Genomic DNA, 24,729 nt, shown 5'->3' with positions numbered 1-24,729 from the left:
ACACACAGACAAAACCTGGACTGAAAAAAAAATGGAAAATTCTACCTACTCATTGCAGAGAACATTCTGGTTGGTTTCATTTTTTTCCAATTCTCACCTCCCTTGTGTGTTCTAACTTAGATTCTGATTGGGGCAGTCATTGCAATGGGCTCGGCTGACAGAGATGGCCGTCTGCATCCTGGCGATGAATTGGTCTACGTGGACGGCATCCCCGTGGCTGGCAAAACCCACCGCTACGTGATCGATCTGATGCACAACGCAGCTCGGAACGGTCAAGTCAACCTTACCGTGAGAAGAAAGGTGCTACCTGCAGGTGAGCTGAGGGTTTGGAGGAAGGGGAGAGTATTAAGAAACTCGAAAGACAATGCAGAACATACTTACGTTACAACTTTCCTTTAGAGTCGTCCGTTGGAACTGGCAGGTTTCCTCTCTCGTTGTTCTGTGTGTCATGGTTCCAACAGATGAAACTCTTTAAAGAACTTCGAGGCATTGTTTACCTTAAAGAATCTTTATTTGAGCAGCACAGCATCGGCACTAATGTAGTCGAAGCCAAAACCCGAGTTCTCCTCCCCTGAGCACATAGTATCAAAGCACAATTCCCTCCCTCAATTAACAGTCATAAATCACATTCTCCAATTAGTTTGAAATGCAGGCTACCCCCTCCAGTTCTCCAGCCCGCCAATTCTTATCATCTCTTATTTCAGTAACCTTGGTTCTCACATTAGGTTCAGTGTTGTTATGTCTAGCTAAACTCTCGTGCACATTCCTCCCCCCAGCATCATCTAACTCTAACTCTAAGAGCAAAACATAAGAAGAAAATGGTTGCATCTCCATCTGTTGTTAAAGCAAAAACATCCAATGTTAGCAGCGTTGACACTGTGTTACCACTACGATTGTCTGGTTGGCTGTTGTGTTGATATCAGGGCTGTGTCTGTCTTTGTAACCAACTTTCCAAGTAGGATCACTTCGTTGTGATTGCACAGATCCATTGCCTACTCCACCCGCTCCCCCCTCCTTCCAAATGGTTGGGGTCAGGTGTCAATAGTCCAACTAGCGAACCCAACAAAAAGATCCTGCAAGGCAATTAAGTCCCCAAAGGTAAAACTTTATTGCAGAGGTCCCCAAACTTTTGGGCACCAGGGACCACCAGTTCCATGGAGAGAGGTTTTTCCGTGGACCAGAGGGTGTGTGGTTTTGTGTACTGCCTGCATCTGGCGGATGGGGCCTTGCTTGCTTGTGCGGCCTGACTGCTGGCATGCTGTGGCCTGTTACTGGTCCATTGACTAGGGGTTAGGGACCCCTGATTTATTGGATACACTATCTCAGAACTGACAAAACAAAACCAGCTCTAAGTTTTCCCACGCGAAAGCTTGCTTAGTTAAACAATAGATTCCCGTGCTCCCCACCCACCGGGTTTTCACATTGCCCAGTAGTAATACTTCTTTTTGTTATGGGAACAGCTCACTTCTCCATCAAACACCTGCGGTAATGACCTTGGCGTAGTGCAGGCTCTCATGGTCCGTGAACAGCTTCTTATCAATCCATTTCCTCCCTTCACTTTTGTCTCCTACCCCTCCTTTTCTAAGGCATGTTGTTTAGTGATAGAAGCTAGCAGACATCATAGCAAATCAATCTTGACAACAGGCAGTCCTTGTCTTATAACCGTTCGTTTAGTTGCAACCGCACTGAAAAAAGCGACTTATGATCATTCTTCACATTTATGATCATTGTAACATGGGCATGTGATCAAAATTTGGACCAGTTGCTGGCATGCCACAGCCCGGTACCAGTCCACAGACTGGGGGTTGGGGACCCCTGTCTTACAATATAAGGGGTGTCAAACTGCTGGCCCGCAGGCCAGATGCATCGTAGCGAAACTACATCCACCCCATTGCCAATGATGGAAATAAAAGCTGTGCTACGTCGCGACATGTCACGTGACGATGCGAGTTTGACACCCCTGATCTAGGTTGTTGGGGGCAACCTGCTGACTCTGTAAACTGCTTAGAGAGGGCTATAAAGCACTATGAAGCCCTATATAAGTCTAAGTGCTATTGTTATTTAAAACCTGAATCATACCCCTGAAAATTGCTATCATTCTTCCAAATGTGAACATTGGTGGCTGCCACGTAGAGAGGTTTGCAATGATTACTATATTAAAAAAAGGACCAAGGCCTGTCGTACCTTAAAGATTAACTCGTGAATTCTGCCAGCAGCCTTAAGGGATTGCCTCCAGTGCACATTCGTTTTTGCTGCAACTGGGGAACGCAGCTATCCTTTTGAACATTATTACGTTAGCAATTTTATTTGCAACGCCTTACCTAATGGTGCCTAAAATGGAATTTGCCTTTTTCACAGCTGCCTTGCCATGACAGAAGGCTTCCGAGCACAATCTACCATGTGTTTCTTTCCCCTAATAATTCCTAATGTGGAATTTGTCTTTTTTCAAGGGTTGATTGTTTCCTTGAACCAGCCGCCATAACTGCATGAGTTTATTTTCTTAGGCAGTCAGGCTAGTGAGATGCCCTCAGCATCATCAGGTTGATTTTGATTTGGAAAACATTTGGTACAAAGTGTGTCCCTTGAGAGTTGGCTTGAGCTGAATTGCGTTTGCTGTGGCCCTTCCTTCCATTTAGAAAGATCTATTTTCATCACAGTAGCAACTACGAATGTCTCATTCTTGCTCCTCACACTTAATTACAACTCTTTGATGACCTTTATGACAAGGTTGGTATCTCAAAAAGCTTTGAGAATCTCACAATTCAACAGGAGACCTTGGTGCTCCCTCTGAGCTTGGTTGTTTTCTTGCAGACGTTTCATGACCCAACTAGGTAACATCACCAGTGCGAGGAGGAGGAGGAGGAGGAGGAGGAGGAGGAGGAGGAGGAGGACAACGACGACGACAATAACTATGGAATCCTCTTCCTCTTCCTCCTCCTCCTCCTCCTCCTCCTCCTCCTCCTCTTCTTCTTCTTCTTCTTCTTCTTCTTCTTCTTCTTCTTCTTCTTCTTCTTCTTCTTCTTCTTCTTCTTCTTCTTCTTCCTCTTCCCAGTTATTCTGTAATTAAGAAAATGTTAGTTTCTCTGATGGGAATCAACTAAGAATAACAGAGCTGGTCCAACCCCTTGCTCATGCAGGAAACTCTAGTCTATACCTTCTTCTCTTCTTTCTCCTCCTCTTCCTCTTCCTCTTCCTCCTTCCTTTGAAAAAAATGATTCCTTGCAACTGTGGGGTCCTCCTCCTCCCAAACCTCCCTCCTTTGTAGCACTGATGATGTTACCTAGTTGGGTCATGAAATGTCAGCAAGAAACCAACCAAGCTCAAGAGAGCACCAAGGACCTTTCAACCCTGAGCTACAAATATTCTCCTTTCTTGATTCTTCCATCAGCAGGCATTCTTCACTTAGTGTTGTTGTCTATTTCTTCACTCTCCATTCTGTAAAAAAAACACAACCTTTTTACATTTTCAACTAAGAGGTTTTGAGAGAAAGTTTCATTAAGGTATTTAAGAAATTCACCGAAAGATGGCACGTGATTACAAGGTCCTCAGATCTGAAGTTTCTTAACTACAGTGGAAGAGAATGTGAATACCTCTTGGTTTGGGAACTGCTCAAGAACAGCCAGTGACTGATACAAAGATTTTTACTTTTTTTTTCTTTCTTAATTTGCCATCTAGGCGAAATTTCAATTTATCAGTCAGACCCAAAGTTTTAGCTCTTGTTTTGGAAATTTACTCTGTGACATAATTTAACATGATTTCATCATAATCCCACATTCTGCAGCTTCCTAGAATTTAATTCCACTGATTAAAAATCAAAATCTAATCTAATATAAATACAGGACGATTCGCCATTACCCTCAAAAGTACTTCTGTTATCATTTAGCTTTGTTCCTATGCAATTCTTTAGTTGTACGCTATTAATTAAGCTTCGGGTCTACTGGAATTAGGATGTCCGCATTCTTCTTATGTTCATTTATAAACCTTTTGCTTTTTTCTATGAGTGATTTTTATTTTTATTCTCATTCGCATAAAATCAATAGCACGCTACTGTAATTAGTTTATTTCATTTTTTCCCCAGACTGGTGACCCTTGTCATCATTCATTATTAAAAATAAAACAAGAAACCGGTCCAGTTAAAATAATTTAAAATTATTAAATTAAATTAATCAAGCTAAACACGATGGAGAGTGGGATAGCGTACTTGGCTGCTGGAAGTCCTTTGGTATTGCTTCTGGCTAAGTGAGTATAGAAATGCAGCTTCTGTTGATTAAATTAGTTTCAATTAATTTGTCCCTCTCTTTTCAATTAAATATTACTAATTTTAGCTGGATCGAGGCCATTTAACTCCTTCCAGTTTTTCCTAATGCAGGAGCATGGAAGGAAAAACCTTTCCAGTATATATGTATTTCCTAAACCAGGGCTTTTCAACCAGTGGTACGGGTACCACCTGTGGTACATTGGCACCTGGCAGGTGGTACGCGACCATCCTAGAAAAGTGGTAGCGGGGGAGGGGAATGAGCTGAACCGGTGGCAGCACCACACAAGCCTGAGCGAGAGATGGCTGGAGCTGCAGGGCTGTCAGGGCTCAGCGGAAGTGCCAGGATCAGTTCCAGGCTCCAACTGGAGCTCGGCGCTAATTCTGGCGCTTCTGAGCCCAGAAGAAGCGCTGATCAGCTGGAATGTTGCAGCCTCTCCAGGGTCTTGTGATTTACATTCAGATGCTTGGCAACTGATTCATATTTATGACGGCCACAGTGTCCCAGGGTCATGTGAAGTGGCCAAAACCTGCTGCAACCACCCAGCAGACGGGGAGAATAAAAACCAAACACCCCCCACTCCACCCCCGCTGCCAATCCTCAACAGAAATGCTCACAACAATGAAAACCTCGGACAGGAGGAAGAGCGCTGCCGGGCGGGCAGACAGGTGTCTTGATCGGCCGTGGCTTGGGGGGCACTTTTTCCAGTGGCTCTGTAACTTCGAACAGTCACTAAGCAAACTGTTGTAAGTCTTGGTGCCTTGGTGGAGCAGTGGGCTAATGCCTCCTTAAGTAACACCAGCTGCCTGCAATTAATTTGAATTTGAATTTTATTGAATTTATATACCGCCCTTTCCCGTAGGACTCAGGGCGGTTTACAGGGTACTTAAAACATCGATACAAAAATTAAAAACAATTTAAAAAGATTAAATTAAATCCCTGAAAAATTAGTGCAGGTTCGCATCCCACCAGGCTCAAGGTTGACTCAGCCTTCCATCCTTCCGAGGTAGGTAAAATGAGGACCCAGATTGTTGGGGGCAATTAAGCTGACTTTGTAATAATGCCGCTTGACCGGGGGGGGGGGGCGAAAGCCCTAATAAGCAGGCATATACATAGAATGAAGGCTATTGCTAAGCACATTGATTTGTGCTTTAAATTGTAAGCCGCCCTGAGTCTTCAGAGAAGGGCGGGATATAAATGGGATTTTTTTTAAAAAAAAGTCAAGGACTACCTGTACTTCATCACTTTTTTCCTTTTTTTGACACCTTGCTAGGTGACGGGTGGTCCTCGGATGTTGCCATATCCTAAAAGTGGTATACAATGGGTGAAAAGGTTGAAAAGCCCTGACCTAAACCATACGATGCCCAGTTAAGGAAACTAGGAATATTTAGCCTAATGAACAGAAGACTTGGGGGTGGGGGGTAATTTGATAGCCATTTTCAAAACTTGAAGGGGGGTGGTCTCACTCTGTTAGCTACCTGAGGCAGAACAAGAACCAACAGATGCAAACTCCACAGAGAGAGATCTAGCTTGAAAATAAGGAGATATAAAGGGTTACCAGAATGAGGGAATTCTAACTCAACCCAAGCACGAAGAGTCCAGCTTATTCTAAAAGCATTTCATAAATGGCGACCTGAAGGTCCTCAGTTCTTGTTCCTGACGCTTTTTTGAAGGGAAGAAGGCGGCTGTCAACGATGGAAGCCCGAATACGTGGAATCCTCAACTTACATTTCGTTTAGCGACCGTTCGAAGTTATGGCGGCACTGAAAAAGGTGACCGTTTTTCGCACTCAAGACCATTGTGGTACACACATACCCCAGCGTCCCGTGATCAAAATTCCGACGCCTGGCAACTGATTCGTATTTACGACGGTCGCAGTGTCCCGGGGATCCTGTGATCCCCTTTTGCGACCTTCTGACAGGCAAAGTCGATGGGGGGAAGCCAGATTCGCTTTAACCACTGTGGTTAAGGAAGGTCATAAAATGGGGGCAAAACTCAATTGTCTCGCTTAGCGACAGAACTTTTGGGCTCAGTTGTGGATGTAAGTCGAGGACTACCTGTCATCAGGAAATACTGACATTTCAAGGAAGAAAGAGGTTAAACCTGCTGCATTCTGCGGAGCATATGGCTAATCTTGAACTCTTCTTTTCCCGACGCATAGATTTTTTCAGATTAGACAGAAACACTACAGCAAAATAAGTTGATTTTTTTCCCGTCGTGAACTGCAACCTGTTGTGTTCATTTACAGCAAAGACAGCTGTCAGTAATTCTGTGGGGTGAGTTCATTTCCTTCCCGTTGCACCCACAGCGACATAAACACCCTTCAGCCATCCGAAACGTGACAGCCAGAAAATTAAATTTTTCTCGTCACTGATGGTGGCCCCTAGTTTTGACTTGGGTTCGACTTTAGGAGGTTTTCCATCCGAAACGTAGTGGCTCAGTCATTGTTCGATGGGATTTGTTTCTTTCCTTCGTGCCTTAATCCTTTCTTATCAAAGGTCTACGAGGGCTGCTAGAAGACACACACTTCCAGGAATAAATGATTGCCTTCTTTGTTTTTGCTCCTTGCGGAAACGTAATAATTTGCGCTGCGTTTGATTGTATCTGAAGATCCAATTATTTATTTGATGGCAAGCAGATGGCGCCCGGCTAAGAGCCAACCTGTCACTCAAACTATCGCGTAGTCATGTAGGAATCAACAGTGTTGCGTTTGTCGGCATGTGCTTTGGGCACGACACTTGTGCTGGTTGTAGCCGTTCGGTTGTGTCCGCCTCTCGGCAACTTTAGAGACAAGCGCTTTTTGTCAAGCCCAGCTTCTTTCAATTGTGAGATGTTCAACTTTATACCAGATTTGATATTGTCCAGCCAGGACGTTCTTTGTTTGCCATTTCTTCTTGTTCCACTAGCCCAGGGGTAGGCAACCTTGGCTCTTTTATGACTCATGGACTTCAACTCCCAGAATTCCTGAGCCAGCATAGCTCAGTATGGAAACCTCTCCATTTCTCCTCAGCATAGCTGGCTGAGGAATTCTGGGAGTTGAAGTCCATGAGTCATAAAAGAGCCAAGGTTGCCTACCCCTGGGCTAGCCATTCCTAGTATCACTGACTACTCCAATGAATTTGCACACATGACATGGCCTAAGTAAATCAGACCTACTCTTGTCATTTTGGCTTCTAGTGATATGTCTGGTTTGATACAATTCAGCATGTCTCTGTTGGTTGCATCGGATGTCCATGGTATAAGCAATAAATTACACCAGCACCACAGTTCAAAGGAGTAATCCTTCTTTGATCAGCCATTGTTCCTGTCCAGCTCTCACACCCATATATATCAATCAATCAAAATAAATCAGAACACAGCTGGAAGAGACCTTGGAGGTCTTCTAGTCCAACCCCCTGCTCAGGCAGAAAACTCTATACCATTTCAGACAAATGGCTGTCCAGTCTCTTCTTAAAAGCCTCCAGTGATGGAGCACCCACAACGTCTGAAGGCAAGTTATTCCACTGGTTGATTGTTCTCACCATTAGGAAATTTCTCCTTAATTCCAGTTTGCTTCTCTCCTTGATCAGTTTTCACCCGCTGTTTCTTGTCCTGCCTTCTGGTCCTTTGGAAAATAAATTGACCCCCTCCCTCCTTGTGGCAGCCCCTCAAATACTGGAACACTGCTATCATCTCCCCCCTAGTCCTTCTTTTCTTCATACTGGCCATTCCCAAATCCTGCAACTGTTCCTCCTATGTTTTAGTCGCCAGGCCTTGGATCACCTTAGTTGCTCTTCTTTGTACTTTTTCCAAAGTCTCAACATCAGAGACAGAGCTGGGTGGGCATCATTTCAGCCATGGACCACTTGAAATAATCCATAAAGTTGCTTCGATGACCTGAATTGGGAGTCACCAATTGTTACCTCTTGAAAGAGAGAAGCCCAATTTTGCATAGCAATAGCGCATAGACTTATATACCACTTCACAATGTTTTACAGTCCTCTCAAAGCGGTTTACAGAGTAAGCATATGGCCCCCAACAATCTGGGTCCTCATTTTACCAACCTCGGAAGGATGGAAGGCTGAGTCAACTTAGAGCCAGTCAGGATCGAACTCCTGGCATTCGGTAGAGTTAGCCTGCAGTACTGCATTCTCACCACTGCGCCACCACAGCTTTGATAGCAATAGCACTTAGACTTATGTACCACTTCACAGTGCTTTGCAGCCCTCTCTAAGAGGTTTACAGAGTCTGCAGGTTGCCCCCAACAATCTGGGTCCTCGTTCTACCAACCTCGGAAGGATGGAAGGCTGAGTCAACCTAGAGCCGGTCAGGATTGAACTCCTGGCATTCGGTAGAGTTAGCCTGCAATACTGCATTCTCACCACTGCACCACCACAGCTTTGTTAGCAATAGCACTTAGACTTATGTACCGCTTCACAGTGCTTTGCATCCCTCTCTAAGAGGTTTACAGAGTCTGCAGGTTGCCCCCAATAATCTGGGTCCTTGTTTTACCAACCTCGGAAGGATGGAAGGCTGAGTCAACCTAGAGCCGGTCAGGATCAAACTCCTGGCATTCGGTAGAGTTAGCCTGCAATACTGCATTCTCACCACTGCACCACCATGGAATGAAAAAAAAACCCATCTCTCTGATTCTGGTCAATGTCTTTTTTTTTTCCCAGGGGAACCGTGTCCAGAAAATGGCAGAAGTCCAGGGTCTGTGTCCACCCACCACAGTTCTCCCAGAAGCGACTATGCTACATACGCAAACAGCAATCACGTTGCATCCAGCAACAACACTACGCCCCCGGAGAGCGTCCCTTCGCAGAGCGTGCCAACCAGCGACGTCATCATCCATCGGAAAGAAAACGAAGGGTTTGGATTCGTTATCATTAGCTCCTTAAACAGGCCCGAATCTGGGTCAACGATGGGTAAGTTAAATCTCCTGTTAAATCTTCTTGATTAAAACCCCGAACAAGCTATTTTGCTAGCAACAATAGTTGCCAACTATTTAACCGTAGCGTTCAGCATTGATTCTCTCTTGATGTCCTTGGAATCAATGAGATCAATTATTTCCTTGGGTTTATGACATCCAGGGCACGGTTGTCCCAAAGGTCCTTTTTTCAAAAGACCACTGGACTTGGTTTCTTCTTGAAGCTGTTTTGCTTTTCATCCAAGGAGCTTCTTCAGTTCTGACTCCCTCAACGCCTGCCAGAAACCACAAAGTCCAGTTGCCTTTTGAAAAAAGCATCTTTGGGACAATGTCACCGGGTGGTCTGTTTCAAATCTGGTCATTGTCAGACACGTAAGATTTAAAGAGTGCCCTATCCATGTGCTAATGTTTCAGTTTGGGACAGGCTCTGCAGCTCTAAAGAAAGGAATAGATAAGCATCGCATCTCTCCAGCAGGGCATAAAGAACCAGGTTAGCTATTTGCAGGCCTCATCAGAGTCAGAAAGGCCAAACATGCTAGGCAGCGTAAAATGCACTTAGTACAGTACGTCCTTATCAGGTGCTGTTTTTGGAAAAGAAAGTCCTGTTAAATTAGGTGAAGGTAAAGGTTCCCCTGCACATGCGTGCTAGTCTTTTCCAACTCTAGGGGCCGGTGCTCATCTCCGTTTCAAAGCCGAAGAGCCAGTGCTTGTCTGAGGACATCTCCGTGGTCATGTGGCCAGCATGACTAGACACCAAAGGCGCACGGAACGCTGTTACCTTCCCATTGTAGTGGTCCCTATTTTTCTACTTGCATTTTAATGTGCTTTCGAACTGCTAGGTTGGCAGAAGCTGGGACGAGTAACAGGCGCTCACTCTGTTACACGGCACTCGGGATTTGACCCGCCAAACTGCCGACCTTCAGATCGACAAGCTCAGCGTCCTAACCCACTGAGCCACCGCGTCCCTGTTAAATTACTCTTGTTGAATTACCTTTTTTTTTTACAATTTGTGCACTTACCTGTCACTTACGACGCAAAAAAAAATCTAATGGGAGAGAGTCGTAAATTCATCATGGGAACAGACTCTGTGAATCACGCACCCCCGTGCTAAAGGGGCAATCTGCCTGATAATTCTCATAGTATTAAATTTCAGCGTTAATGGCTCCTCTTGGAAGAGGATGAAAAGAAATTAGAGAGGTGACTTTACTTGTCTTTTAAAATGGCATAGAACAGACATGTCAAACACAAGGCCCGGGGGCCGGATCCGGCCCGCGAAGTGGTTTCATGCGGCCCGCGAAGCCATCCTGGAAACAGTGAGGGAACGGCCCCCACTGCCTTGGCCCTGGCCCAGAGACCCTCCTTCTGCCAGAGACCCTCAGATCTGTCCCACTCCTGCCCAGGCCCCCATAGGCACCCTTGATGCGAACGATGTAGAGCTGGTCACGCCCACCCAGTAGGCCACACACACACTAGCCACGCCCACCCAGTAGGCCATGCCCACCCGGCCCCCTGAGGGCAACCGCAATGCTGATGCGGCCCTCAATGAAATTGAGTTTGACACCCCTGTTCTAGACCAACTCCCTGCTCAAGGAAGAGATCCTTTTGTAGCATTTTTGGGAAAATGGCCGTCCAGTCTCTTCGGCATGCAGGAGATGGAGCTGAAAAATCCCTTTTGAGAATATATTTTGTATGAGCTGTTGACGTTCCTACATGAACTTGGATTTGCTTGGATTTCATGGTAGAAATTTCCCGTGGGTTTTGTTTGTTTGTTTGCAGTTCCCTTGATGCAAGCTTGATGTTTTGAGAATTTAGTGGGACCCAGAGTCATTCTCAGCCTTACATACCAGAAGACCCAGGCTGGAAGACGTCACTGGATACAATCAAGAGAAAGCTAAGTGAGCTTATGTTCAGTTGAAATCAATGAGATTTAAGCTCAGAGACAAGCACTTAAGCCCCATTGATTTCATAGTTAACTTTCTCTGGATTGTGCCCACTGTATTTCAGTGTTCTCCTAATATTTCCATCTGTAGTCGAGGCTTTCTAGAGGATCGTATCCTTATCAAAGTTAGCAATATTTGTCATACTTAACTACAGATTTACAAGAAACCTGTGACTGTTTCAGGTCAGCTGGCCATGGCTGGCAGGATGTAGCTTATTAGCCGTCCCTCACTTAGGAGTAGCTGCACTCCCCCCAACGAATGAAATGGGAAATTTGAAAGAGAGAGAGAGAGATGTATAGATTAAGATGATAGATGGTGGTAGGTAGGTAGGTAGGTAGGTAGGTAGGTAGATAGATAGATAGATAGATAGATAGATAGATAGATAGATAGATAGATAGATAGATAGATAGACAGACAGACAGACATAAATTATAGATGATAGATTGAGAGGTGATGAAAGAAAGAAAAAGGAAGAAAGAAAGAGAAAGAAAGAGAAAAAGATGATATAGATTGATATATAAAACAACTGCTTAAGACGCAGTTGGCCCAGGTTCGAATCTCAGAAGGGTATGGCTGACTGATAAGAACAAATAAGTTTGAAATGATCATATCGGTCTCCCTTTATTCTTTGTTAGCAAGCCAAAAAATTTACACAAATATGAGCTGCCACTGCTGTGGCTACTGCCTGTAGATGGCCTTGGGCTAGGCTGAAACAGGAAATAAGATTTGTCCCGTGTCTGGGACCAAGGAAGTGTATTCTGAATGCTTAACAAACATTTAACATAGATAGATAGATAGATAGATAGATAGATAGATAGATAGATAGATAGATAGATAGATAGATAGATAGATAGAGATAGAGATAGATAGATAGATAGATAGATAGATAGATAGATAGATAGATAGATAGATAGATAGATAGATAGATAGATAGATAGATAGATAGATGATAGATAGATAGATAGATAGATAGATAGATAGATATAGATATAGATATAGATATAGATATAGATATAGATATAGATGATAGATACATAGATAGATACATAGATAGATAGATAGATAGATAGATAGATAGATAGATAGATAGATAGATAGATAGATAGATAAAGAGAGAGAGATGATAGATAGACAGATATAGATAGACAGATAAAATATAGATAGATGTTAGATAGATAGATATAAATGATACATGATAGATTCAGAGGTGATGAAAGAAAAACAAAGAAAGATGATAGAGATTTATACACACACACACACACACACACATATATATATATACACATGCACACATATATATTTGAAATCAGTAAAAATAAAAACAATGAACTCCGAGATATAAGAAAAAATTCTTCTTTATTGCTGAGCTTTGTCAACAAGCTGTTGACATCATCACAGCAAGGGCTGAACGATAAGGGAGTCAGTACATACACTTGTATGGCAGTTACAACATTCAAATTGTGGGATCTGGGTGTGGCCTATTCGTGACCTGGGATTCCAGTTTTTAAATTTATTATATATACATATACATATAGGATAGGATTCCGTCGAAACGTTGCTCCTACACCTTTAGTTCTACGCGGGGGGAAAACCCGAATGACCAAAGATCCACATACGAACACCCGCGAAAACCTCAGAAAACACATATACATATACATATACATATACATATACATATACATATACATATACATATACATACATACATACATACATACATACATACATACAGAGAGAGAGAGAGAGAGAGAGATGATAGATAGATAGATGATAGATAGATAGATAGATAGATAGATAGATAGATAGATAGATAGATAGATAGATAGATAGATAGATAGATGATAGATAGATAGATAGATAGATAGATAGATAGATAGATAGATAGATAATAGATAGATGATAGATAGATAGATAGATGATAGATAGATAGATAGATAGATAGATAGATAGATAGATAGATAGATAGATAGATAGATAGATAGATAGATAGATAAAATATAGATAGATTAGAGGTAGATATAGATAGAAAGAAAGAAAGACAGATAGACAGATATATAAATATAAATAGATAAAATATAGATGTTAGAGAGAGAGAGAAATAGGCAGCAGGCAGGCAGACAGACAGGCAGATACACAATATCTTGGTTGACATTTTTTTCTTTTACTAAATTATTGTCTGGAAAAGCAAAGACTGGGTTTGCATTTTTGCTTCTCTCTATTGCAGTCGCTTTCAATCAAACTAGACAGACCCTTGTTCTGGAGGAAGAAGGGACGGAAAAAAATTCACTCTGAAATTCTCTTTTGCAGTGTATAGCTAGAAAACACCTTAATTTATTTGCAAGGGGCCTCTGCGCAAATATCTCTTTGAAGAGTTCCATTAACCCTAAAACAGAGGCTGCCACGCCCAGAAGCAATTCACACTCCTAACCAATCATGGGAATGCAGTCTTTTTTTTTTAATGATGTTCTGAGTGTATATATGATGTTTTACCATAATTCAGCAGGTCAAGCTTTGATCAAGGTTTATTCTTTTTCCATCCATTTAACTGCTCAAAATTGCCCTGCCTGGCTATTTTGCGAGAGAAACGTGGGCTCCACTTTTTTTTTCTTTTTAACTGGAAAAGAGAATTAAAAGGATTTTTTTAAAAAAAAAGATAGGAGAAAGGAGTAGACAGCTCTTCTCTGCTTTCGGTAAATAAATATCTGCTGATTTATGAGCCCTCCCCCCCCCCCCGAAGATTCTTTGGGTTTTAAAAAAATTAAGCAGCAAGCTCCTGCGTGTTTTATGCACTTTCTGTCAAAATGAATAGATGAGTGAAAAAGGCAAGTCGGGGAAAAGGACAGCATGAGAATCAAATTCACCTATGCAGAAAGTGGTTATATTTCACTGTCTTAGACTGGATAAATGTAAGCTGGGTTTAGTCATTTCTTTAGCACCGATGCAAACCAGCTGCAATTATCCAGAATCTTCTTAGGAATCCACATTGAATTTAAGAGCCCATTGTCAGGGCAGAATCCGTCACTGTGATCAAAACGATAGACTGGCGTTGGACTCTCACAATGCCACAAAGCACACACACACACAGAGAGAGAGAACTGAAATAGAAATAGTACTCAGACTTATATAGCGCTTCACAGTGCTTTTTTGCCCCCAACAATCTGGCTCCTCATTTCACCGACCTCAGAAGGATGGAAGGCTGAGTTAATCTTGGGCTGGTCAGGATCGAACTTCTGGCAGTGGGCTGTCAGCCTGCAATACTGCATTCTAACCACTGGGTCGCCACAGAATGCTCTGGTTTTGGAGATGGTTTAGTTGTTGTTACTGCTGTTATTTTTGTTGTTTCCCTCCCCTCCCCCCCGTGACGTATATATCTTTTGGGATGCTTCTCCGTGTTCAATCACGTTACAGCATCCAACGCAGGTTTTGTCTGCTTCCCATCTTATACGGGTGAGAAGCAATCATGACACCACTCCTTTTGAATGAGTAGTTGTAACCATCGTTGAATTGTTTTTGTCCAGCTAGTGTCCAGGGGGAAAGCCTGCTGAAAGTGCCATACGTTTTCTATCTGTGGTGGGGTAATCTCTTATGTTTCCTCAGCCATCTTGAGAGAACTTGCCGGCGGGGCCACCATGACACTGTAGACTTCCACAATGTAGACACTGAAAGACTTCTGAAACTAGTCTGTGCCAATTGTCACCTTCAGCAAAGACAGGGCTAGGAGAAGCTATTTTGTCTTCAGATGGATCTTCAAGAGGAGATGCATTCCTAATGGAAGGCAGCTCCTCTACTTACCTTATTGTTGCCATTCCTTCCAATAACGGCTGAAGTTTTGAAAGAAAACAACCAAGGTGGCAGTGGAAGCTCAGGCAGTAGAGAAACTAAAGGACAAAGAGAGAAGCCGGGCGGGAATAACTAGGAGAACTTGGGCAAGCTCAGTCTGGACATTTTCCAGGGGGAGCCATTTTGTCTGTCAATAAATCTCTGTAGATGTGGCTTGCTTCTTATCCATCCCTTCTTTTGCCTTCCAGCCGTACCCCATAAAATAGGGAGGATAATCGAAGGGAGTCCTGCTGATCGCTGTGCGAAATTGAAAGTCGGAGACCGGATCTTAGCTGTGAATGGCCAGTCCATTATTAACATGCCTCATGCCGATATTGTGAAGCTAATTAAAGATGCTGGCCTTAGCGTAACTCTTCGCATCATTCCTCAGGAGGGTAAGTCCTTGACCCTTAAACTCCAGGATGGAACTTGACGGAGGAACCAATTAATCCGAACGGCTCTCTTGGGAAAGAGGAGGGATGTTCAGAGGGGTGGGCAGGGCCCGACATTATATCAAGGGTATTGCTGGACCCCTGCCGACTTTGCTGGATACTGATGATGTTACCTAGTTTAGACCATGAAATGTCTTCTAGAAAACAACCACACTGAAAGAGCTCCTCGTTTCAACCCTGAGCTACAAATGTTCACCTTTATTGGCTGGCTGGAATAGAATCTCAGCCCTTCAGATGACAAACGTACCCCCCTGTTGTTCCACAGAGGTTCCACAGAGACTGCAAGAAGCAGGAAAGTTTACATTGAGGAGAAGGATATGAGACTGTCTTTTTGTTGTTGTTGTTGTTGTTGTCGTTGTTAGCTGCGAAGTCGTGTCCGACCCATCGCGACCCCACGGACAATGTTCCTCCAGGCCTTCCTGTCCTCTACCATCTTCTGGAGTCCATTTAAGCTCACGCCTACTGCTTCAGTGACTCCGTCCAGCCACCTCATTCTCTGTCGTCCCCTTCTTCTCTTGCCTCAACCTTTCCCAACATTAGGCTCTTCTCCAGTGAGTCCTTCCTTCTCATTAGGTGTCCAAAGTATTTGAGTTTTAGCTTCAGGATCTGGCCTTCTAAAGAGCAGTCAGGGTTGATCTCCTCTAGGACTGACCGGTTTGATCGCCTTGCAGTCCAAGGGACTCGCAGGAGTCTTCTCCAGCACCACAGTTCAAAGGCCTCCATTCTTTGGCGCTCGGCCTTTCTTATGGTCCAACTTTCACAGCTGTGCATTGCAACTGGGAAAACCAAAGTATTCCACGGTTGCTCACAAATAAGACCAGGTCTTATATTAATCTTTGCTCCAAAAGACGCATTAGTGCCTCTTTTCCAGTTAGGTTTCATTTTGGGGGAAGAAATACAATACTAAATGCGTCAGCCTGGCTAACAATCTTAACTGGGGCTTATTTTGGGGGTAGGGCTTATATTACGAGCATCCTGAAAAATCAGGCAAGGGCTTATCTTCCAATTTGGTCTTGTCTTCCAGGAAACAGGGTATATTTGAATCCATCAGAAAAAGCCCTGGATGGAGCATGTTTTTTGCCTTGTAAGAAAACTAGCCTTGTCCCAACTAGAATCGGAAATCATCTTTGCAGCCTCTAATAGTTGCCATCTCATTCCATTTTACATTTGTTTGTTTTACCATCTCGCTTTTCATTTTGGGGAGGACCCCCCACCCTGCAGTCTGTACTCTCTGACTTTCTGCCTAACCAAACATTTCCATTTCGACTGAAAAAAAATTACTTGGAGGAGTATCAAAACATCTCAGTTTTAATAAACTTTGATCCAGTTCCCTTTTAAGGTATTTTACGTAGTTGCATTTCCACTGACCTCGGTTAACTTCCTCGGGGCTTTTTAGGGTTGTTAGCTGAGAACGGAGTCAAAACATTCAGACTCTTAACAGATCACTCGGAACTTTAGGTATTTTTGCTATTTCTCCTTGTGGATCCCCACTGCTCAACCGAGCGGAGATTTGTCCACAGATGGTAGTCAAAAAATTAATCATGGTAGCAGTGAGACTGAAGCTTGACCTGTTTTAGATCTAATTTGCAAACTATAAAAGCAAAGGTAGAACATAGATAGGTAGATATAGACAGATGATAGATAGATAGATAGATAGATAGATAGATAGATAGATAGATAGATAGATAGATAGATAGATAGATAGATAGACAAATGATAGATATGATAAATAGATGATAGATAGATATGATCGAGATAGATAGATAGATAGATAGATAGATAGATAGATAGATAGATAGACAAATGATAGATATGATAAATAGATGATAGATAGATATGATCGAGATAGATAGATAGATAGATAGATAGATAGATAGATAGATAGATAGATAGATATGATCGATAGATAGAGATAGATAGATAGACAGACAGACAGACAGACAGACAGAGAGACAGACAGACAGACAGACAGACAGACAGACAGATAGATAGATAGATGGATGGCAGATATGATAGATGGTAGATTAGATTAGATAGATAGATAGATAGATAGATAGATAGATAGATAGATAGATAGATAGATAGATAGATAGATAGATAGATAGATAGATATGATCGATAGATAGAGATAGATAGACAGACAGACAGACAGACAGACAGACAGACAGACAGACAGACAGATAGATAGATAGATAGATAGATAGATAGATAGATAGATAGATGGCAGATATGATAGATGGTAGATTAGATAGATAGATAGATAGATAGATAGATAGATAGATAGATAGATAGATAGATAGATAGATAGATAGATAGATAGATAGATAGATGGTAGATTAGATAGATAGATAGATAGATAGATAGATAGATAGATAGATAGATAGATAGATAGATAGATAGATAGATAGATAGATGATAGATAGATAGATAGATAGATAGATAGATAGATAGATAGATAGACAGACAGACAGATAGGATAGGTATAGATAGATGAGAGATAGATATGTTTGAGATAGATAGATAAATAGATATGATAGATATAGATAGATATAATAGAGAGAGGTAGATAAATAATAGAGATAGAATGACAGATATAGAGAGATCATAGACAGACAGACATAGAGAGAGAGATGAGAAAGAGACAGATGAGAGAGATAATAGATAGATAGATAGACAGATAGATAGATAGATAGATAGATAGATAGATAGATAGATAGATAGATAGATAGATAGATAGATAGATAGATAGATAGGAGAAAGAAAATAGATAGCTTGATTGGACTAGTTGCCTTCTTTTTTTCTTCACTTAATGCCATCTGGAGTGGCACCTCTCTAACCTCTTTTGTTCCATCATGCAGAGGTGAGCAGCCCAGCTTCCGCACCCAGCTCAGAAAAGCAGAGTCCCATGGCCCAGCAACACAGCCCTGGGACTCAGCAGAGCCCTGTAGCACAACCAGCCCCTCCACAGCCTCTACAGACTCAAGGACATGAAAACAGGTAAGGCAAGAATGTTTGGCTCTTGGTTCCAGTGGGAAGGTGGGAAGAGCTTATTGGGCTGAAGCTCAGCTTGACTTAATGCTTTGGTTGGTCTGAAGAAAGATTTCCATTCATAGAATAGGAGAGGGGTGGGCGGAGTTAAACGAGTCCTTAGCCTAGAATCAATACATTCCCACAAACGATTTAAGTTCAAGCCCTCCTGAATTCCACTGACTCTTATCTGGTGCCAATTTAGAGTTGAACTTTAGCTGACTAGATTCTTGTGTACAGGTACTCCTTGACTTACAACCATTCATTTAGTGAGAGTTCAAAGTTACAACAGCACTGATAAACTGACTTATGACTGTTTTCTCACAACCGTTGCAGCATCCCCATGGTCACGTGAACAAAATTTGGATGCTTGGCAAATGACTCATATTTACGATGGTTGCAGTGTCCCGGGGTCACGTGATCCCCTTTTGCAATCTTCTCCCAAGCAAATTCAAGGAGAAGCCAGATTTGCCGTGTTACTAACTGAACAACTGTGGCAAGAAAAGCTATAAAACGGGGCAAAACCCATTTAACAATTGTCTTGTTTAGCAACGGAAACTGTGGGGTCAATTGTGGCCGTAAGTCGAGGACTACCTATACAGGCTTGTGCAATGAATCTTCTGAGCTGCAACTTAACGTATGGTTCTGATTCTTTGCCTCTGACACATAGGCTGGTTTTATGTTCTCTGCCTCTTAAATCTCATCCTGTTCTAAATATTCTCCTAGCGCAGGGGTCTTCAAACTTGGCAACTTTAAGACTTGTGGACTTCAATGCCCAGAATTCCTCAGCCAGCCACTGGCTGAGGAATTCTGGGAGTTGAAGTCCACAAGTCTTAAAGTTGCCAAGTTTGAAGACCCCTGTCCTAGTGCCTCTCCATTTCTGTCCTTACAGCATCTACGTAGTTTTGCACACCAGAACCATAACTGGTCATCCTACGGACATCTCAAACACCACCGTCTTAGGAAAAGTTTTCTCCATTTCAACCGGGGCCCTCCAGATTGAAAATGAAATGCTGCGTGCTTTGATTACTTAGCCAAGCTTAGTGGTACTCGGTTTTGCCAGGGCAATTTGGAAATAAGCCTCCGTTTGGTTATCAATGACAGATACAGAACTTGTATTATGCACATTAGAAAAATACAACATTACCTTACTTTTCGACATAATCACCATTCAAATTGAGGCACTTGTCATCACGTCTTACAAGGTTTGAAAATTCCTTCTGCCAAAAAAAAAAAATCTCCCGCCTGGGAATGAAGGCACCCTGTAACACAGGGGCGTCAAAACTCTCAACGTCGTGTGACATGTCACCACGTATCGTGACTGTTTTTCCATTGCCGGCAATGGGGTGGGCGCGGTTTCGACATGACGCATCTGGCCCGCAGGCCGGCAGTTTGACACCCGTGCTGTAACAGCATCATGGAGCAAATTGTCATCATCAAAGCGGTGTGACGCAAGCCACTGTTCCATTTAAAAAACTGGTTCATTTTCAATTGATCTAGCGGATGAGTCAAACTGCAACACACTCTTCTCCTTCCTCTCCTCACCGCCTACTGAAATACTGTGCACGGCGCCATAGGACAGGCGTCGCTATCCCCGCCTATTTTTTGCACATGCTCAAACGGAGGTTTATTTCTGAATTGCACACGTACAATCCAGCAATCTACATTTCATTTCCGGGCATGTGTTTTACAGGTTCGCAATGTAACCCACAACAGAGTGTTCAGGTCCTAATGCCATTGTTCTTTTCTTGTTTAGTTATAGGTCAGAAGTAAAAGCAAGGCAGGATGTCAAACCTGACATTCGGCAACCTCCGTTTACAGATTACAGGCAGCCTCCGTTAGATTATCGCCATCCGCCAGTATTAGATTACCAGCAATCCCCCCCTTTGGATTACCGGCAACCACCTTTGATAGACTACCGACAGCATTCTCCAGACACCAGGCAGTTCCCCTTATCGGATTACAGACCACCTCAGGTATTTCCCTTCATTGACATCAACATCTAGATTGAGGATCCAAATAAATCACCAGGTTCATTCCGTTTTCGAAAATCTTACTGTTTATTGAAAACACAGCATGGTACCGTCGAAGCAAAATTAACTCTGAGGTTCCAAGACACCGATTCATAGAATTAAATAATAGTCTCTTCGGCCAAAGCCCCGCCCTCTCAACATAGCCCCTGTAAACAATTTCACTTTGTTATGGGAACCGTCTGCTTCTCCTCAACACCTACTGCAGTGTCCTTGGAAATGTTTCAGGCTGTCACGGTCTTCAGCAGAATCGTAAAGGTTTCATTTCTCCATCTAAACACTTCTGAAGCATCACCTCCCCCCAACTCTAATGCAGCAGTTCCCAACCTTTTCTATACCTCACACCCCTAGAACGCTTCTGATATATTCTCATACCCCTTACAAAAGTTTGAAATAACAGCAACGAATTACGCATATACACTCTAAGTGTGAAATTTCTAAACCCAGGTTTTTGCACCCCCTGGAATATCGTCTCGCACCCCCAGGTGGTGTGAGCACCCCTGGTTGGGAACCCCTGCTCTAAAGGCAAGTCAAAACGAAGAGGCATGTAGCTGCCAAAGTTTCATTCTTGACAATCAGTGTCACTGGAAAGCCGACAGGCCGGGTTTGAGACCCGGCACCACGCAACGGGGTGAGCTCCTGTTCCTTGGTCCAGCTCCTGCCCACCTAGCAGTTCAAAAGCATGCAAATGCAAGTAGATAAATAGGTATTACTTCAGCAGGAAGGTAACCGCGTTCCAAGTGCCTTCAGCGTATAGACTTGCTGGCCACATAACTGCGGAAGTGTCTTCCGACATTGCTGGCTTCCTCAACTAAGAAACAGAGATAAGCACCACCACCCTACAGTTGGACACAAAACCTTTACCTTTATTTGTTCTATTAGTTTTTGGGAAAGGTTTGGGTTAAGAAATAAATGTTTTCTTTCACTTTCTTTGTAAAGTGTGGTGCAGTGTGTGAAAGAAAGCAAGCTACAGAAACCCTTCTGTATTTAAAAACACAGCTTCCCAGATACTGTGGCTGAAAGGACTAGCTAATCAAGTCAAATGCTGCTCCTCTTGTTCTTTGGATGGGAGACCTGTCATTTCTGCAAGCAAGAGGGTCACTTTTACACATGGATAATCTAAGCAGTTCCACCAGCAGATTGGCTAAATATAAACGCTATGGAACGACTGTGTAAATATTGCCACTTTCCCACCCACCCCCCCTTTTTTTTTACAGATCAATTCTGGTAATTAGGAAATCATTTTTAAAACCCACAAAGGAGCTCAAGCAAAAAACCCCGACTGTTTGTTCAGCAGCTCATACCTTATGTATCTGTTTGCGTTGCTGTTCGAGCTGTCCAAGCAGACATTCTTCGCACATAAATTGCACAGATGCACAGATTCTGACATACTCACCAACTCCAGCAATGTTATACTGAGACGTCTTCCATCGAGACACAAATTTGATAAGCATAGAGGGTCAGCCAAATATATATAATATGTGTATGTGTGTGTGTGTGTATGAATCTGTGTGTGTTATATATAATCCCTTAATTCGAGGTAGAGTCAGGGTGACTCTGATGGAGCTGAGCGTTTACTGGCTGGATGCCCTTCCTGACACCTATGCAGAGTTCACAGCAGAAATTTTCTCTTTCCACCCTGACAGAGAAACATCTGCCGCTACCCAGGATTAAACTCTTAACCTTCCGAGTGGGAGGCAAGGTCTTCACCACTAGGCCACCCTGCCGCTCAATAAAATCATAAACATTTTATCGTATCCACAATACAAAAAAATATGACAATACTTTCAATTTAGAACGAATACAGAGAAGAGAAACCAAGGTGGTGAGGGGTCTAAAGGCTAAATCCTATGAAGAATGGCTAAAAGAAGAAGGACAGGTTTAGGTTAAGGAAGAGAAGTTTGAGGAGAGACGTCATAGCAATATTTGAAGGGCTGCCACAGGAAAGAGGGGGGTCAGTTTATTCTCCAATGAGGGCAGGACAAGAAGAAATGGATGGAAGCTCCCCAGAGGGACAGCCAACCTGGAAATAAGGAGGTAATTCCTGATAGAACAATTAATCGGTGGAACAGCTTGCCTTCAGGAGTTGTGGGTCCTCCATTGCTGGAGGCTTTCAGGTAAAGATTGAACAACCATTTCTCTAGGATGGGCAGATGGTTAGACAAGAAGACCTCCCAGCCTTATGATTCTATGATAATTACCCATCTGCCAGTACCTGAACTGTTTTATCTTACGTGTGTTGTCTCCATTCGGATGCGAAAATAAACTATAGCTTGTCTTGACAGAACAGAGACTAGGTGGTCTTTAAGTCTTCTATGTTCCCCTCTTCTTTTTTACCTCTGGAACAGCCATGAAGAAAAGGCGTTTTTGCTTTAGCTCGTATCGCCCCTTGACCGCACTTTTCTTCATCTAAAATATAAATACACCAGCTGCCTGCAATTAGTGCAGATTCGAGTCCCACCAGGCTCAAGGTTGACTCAGCCTTCCATCCTTCCGAGGTAGGTAAAATGAGGACCCAGATTGTTGGGGGCAATTAAGCTGACTTTGTAATAATGCTGCTTGGGGGGTGTATGAAAGCCCTAATAAGCAGGCATATACATAGAATGAAGGCTACTGCTAAGCTTGTAAGCCGCCCTGAGTCTTCGGAGAAGGGCGGGATATAAATGGAATTAAAATAAAAAAAATAAATAAAAAATAAATTCCAGCAAAGTTAACTCAGGATTTGAAGCATCATTGTTTCAAGAAAATTGTACTTGTCATTAGTCATAATTTTCCAGCTCCAGAGACTACGGCAAGTTGCCGTGTTACTGAGTTGAAGAAAACAACATCCAACCCAAAGCTGGAGTTTACACTAAACCTATAGCAAGATTAGGAGCACTTAGACTTATATACTGCTTCACAGTGCTTTACAGCCCTCTCTAAGCGGTTTGCTGAGTCAGCAAATTGCCCCCGACAATCTGGGTCCTCATTTTACCCACCTCGGAAGGATGGAAGGCTGAGTCAACCTTGAGCCAGTCAAGATCAAACTCCTGGCAGTAGGCAGAGTTAGCCTGCAATGCTGCATTCTAACCACTGCACCCTCAGGGCTCTTAATGATCTTAATGAGATCCATATGATCTTTAAAAAAAAACTCCTGGTGAATATCTCAATTAAGCATTGTGATTTAAAGAGGTCAACTTTTCTGAGTCTGTGTCCCGTCTGAAAGTATTGGCCTTGGTAAAAAAAAAAAAAAAACCTCTACCATTTCTTAAAATTTGTTAATTTTTCTTCTCACCCTTGGTTTGTCTAGGATTTTGATTATTTTACTGTGGACTTGGAAAAGGGTGCCAAAGGGTTTGGATTCAGCATTCGTGGAGGAAGAGAATACAAAATGGACCTGTATGTCTTGAGATTGGCAGAAGAAGGGCCAGCAATAAGAAACGGACGAATGAGGGTAAGACAACTTAAGGAGGTAAATGCTAACAGATCATGGAAAGCCACTGGCATTGAGCAAAATTAAGCTTATCTCTCACTAAAAATGCACAGGGTGGAGTATCAACGCTGGAGTCTGTGCATCCATAACTGTCAGTCTATAAATATGTTTGTGTTAATAAACATAAACATAAATAAACATTTAATAAACATCTTAGAGAGGTTGCAGTAATTGGGTATATCTAATGTGGTGAAAAGAAGGACTAGTGGGCGACCGGATAACAGTGTCCCCATTGAGCTGCCACAAACAAGAGGCAGTCAATCTATTTTCCAAAGCACCTGAAGGCTGAATAAGAAGCAATGGATGGAAACTTACAACAAGGAGAGAAGCAACCTAGAACTAAGGAGAAATTTCCTGACAATGAGAATAATTAATCAGTGGAACAACTTGCTGCCAGATGTTGTGGGTGCTCCATCACCAGAGGCCTTTAAGAAGAGACTGGACAGCCATTTGTCTGAAATGGTACAAAGTCTCCTGCTTGAGCAGTGGGTTGGACTAGAAGACCTCCAAGGTCCCTTTCAACTCTGTTATTCTATTAATATGATTTTCAAGTTGTTGGGACTTTAAACACCCGGCAGGTAGAGTGTAGCTGTCGGGCATAAAGAGCCCACACTTGCAGGGTTTAAACTAACTACTTTATTATCTTCGGCCTATAATACAGGAATCTGTCCAGCCTGGCAGCCTACGCCTGGGAACAATTAGCTAAGTCTCCAAGGATTTGAAGGGTGTGTGTGTGTGTGTGTGTGTGTGTGTGTGTGTGTGTGTGTGGACTTGCCCTTTTGTGGTTGCACAGCAACTCCAAGCCAGTTCCACACTCCCTGTCA

At 42.9% G+C, this 24,729-nt stretch overlaps 1 protein-coding gene across 2 annotated transcripts in view; it reads left to right on the top strand.

Annotated features, from left to right (window-relative positions):
- The window catches only part of MAGI2 (membrane associated guanylate kinase, WW and PDZ domain containing 2), a gene marked incomplete at its 5' end in the record, with an annotated part of 567,180 nt that overhangs the window by 505,796 nt on the left and 36,655 nt on the right, over positions 1-24,729 (top strand). Inside the window, 6 exons of one of the 2 annotated variants that reach the window (XM_081331358.1) lie at positions 121-313; positions 8,915-9,163; positions 15,134-15,319; positions 18,235-18,373; positions 20,160-20,379; positions 23,723-23,866. In XM_081331358.1, the coding sequence (XP_081187484.1) occupies positions 121-313; positions 8,915-9,163; positions 15,134-15,319; positions 18,235-18,373; positions 20,160-20,379; positions 23,723-23,866 (1,131 nt within the window). Of the gene's footprint in view, positions 1-120; positions 314-8,818; positions 9,164-15,133; positions 15,320-18,234; positions 18,374-20,159; positions 20,380-23,722; positions 23,867-24,729 lie in introns of both variants that reach the window. The other variant, XM_081331357.1, reaches the window with a different exon arrangement.

This window comes from Vipera berus (assembly GCF_964194415.1).
Source record: "Vipera berus genome assembly, chromosome: 6".
Classification (NCBI taxonomy): Eukaryota; Metazoa; Chordata; class Lepidosauria; order Squamata; family Viperidae; genus Vipera; species Vipera berus.
This window is presented reverse-complemented; position numbering and strand designations above follow the sequence as displayed.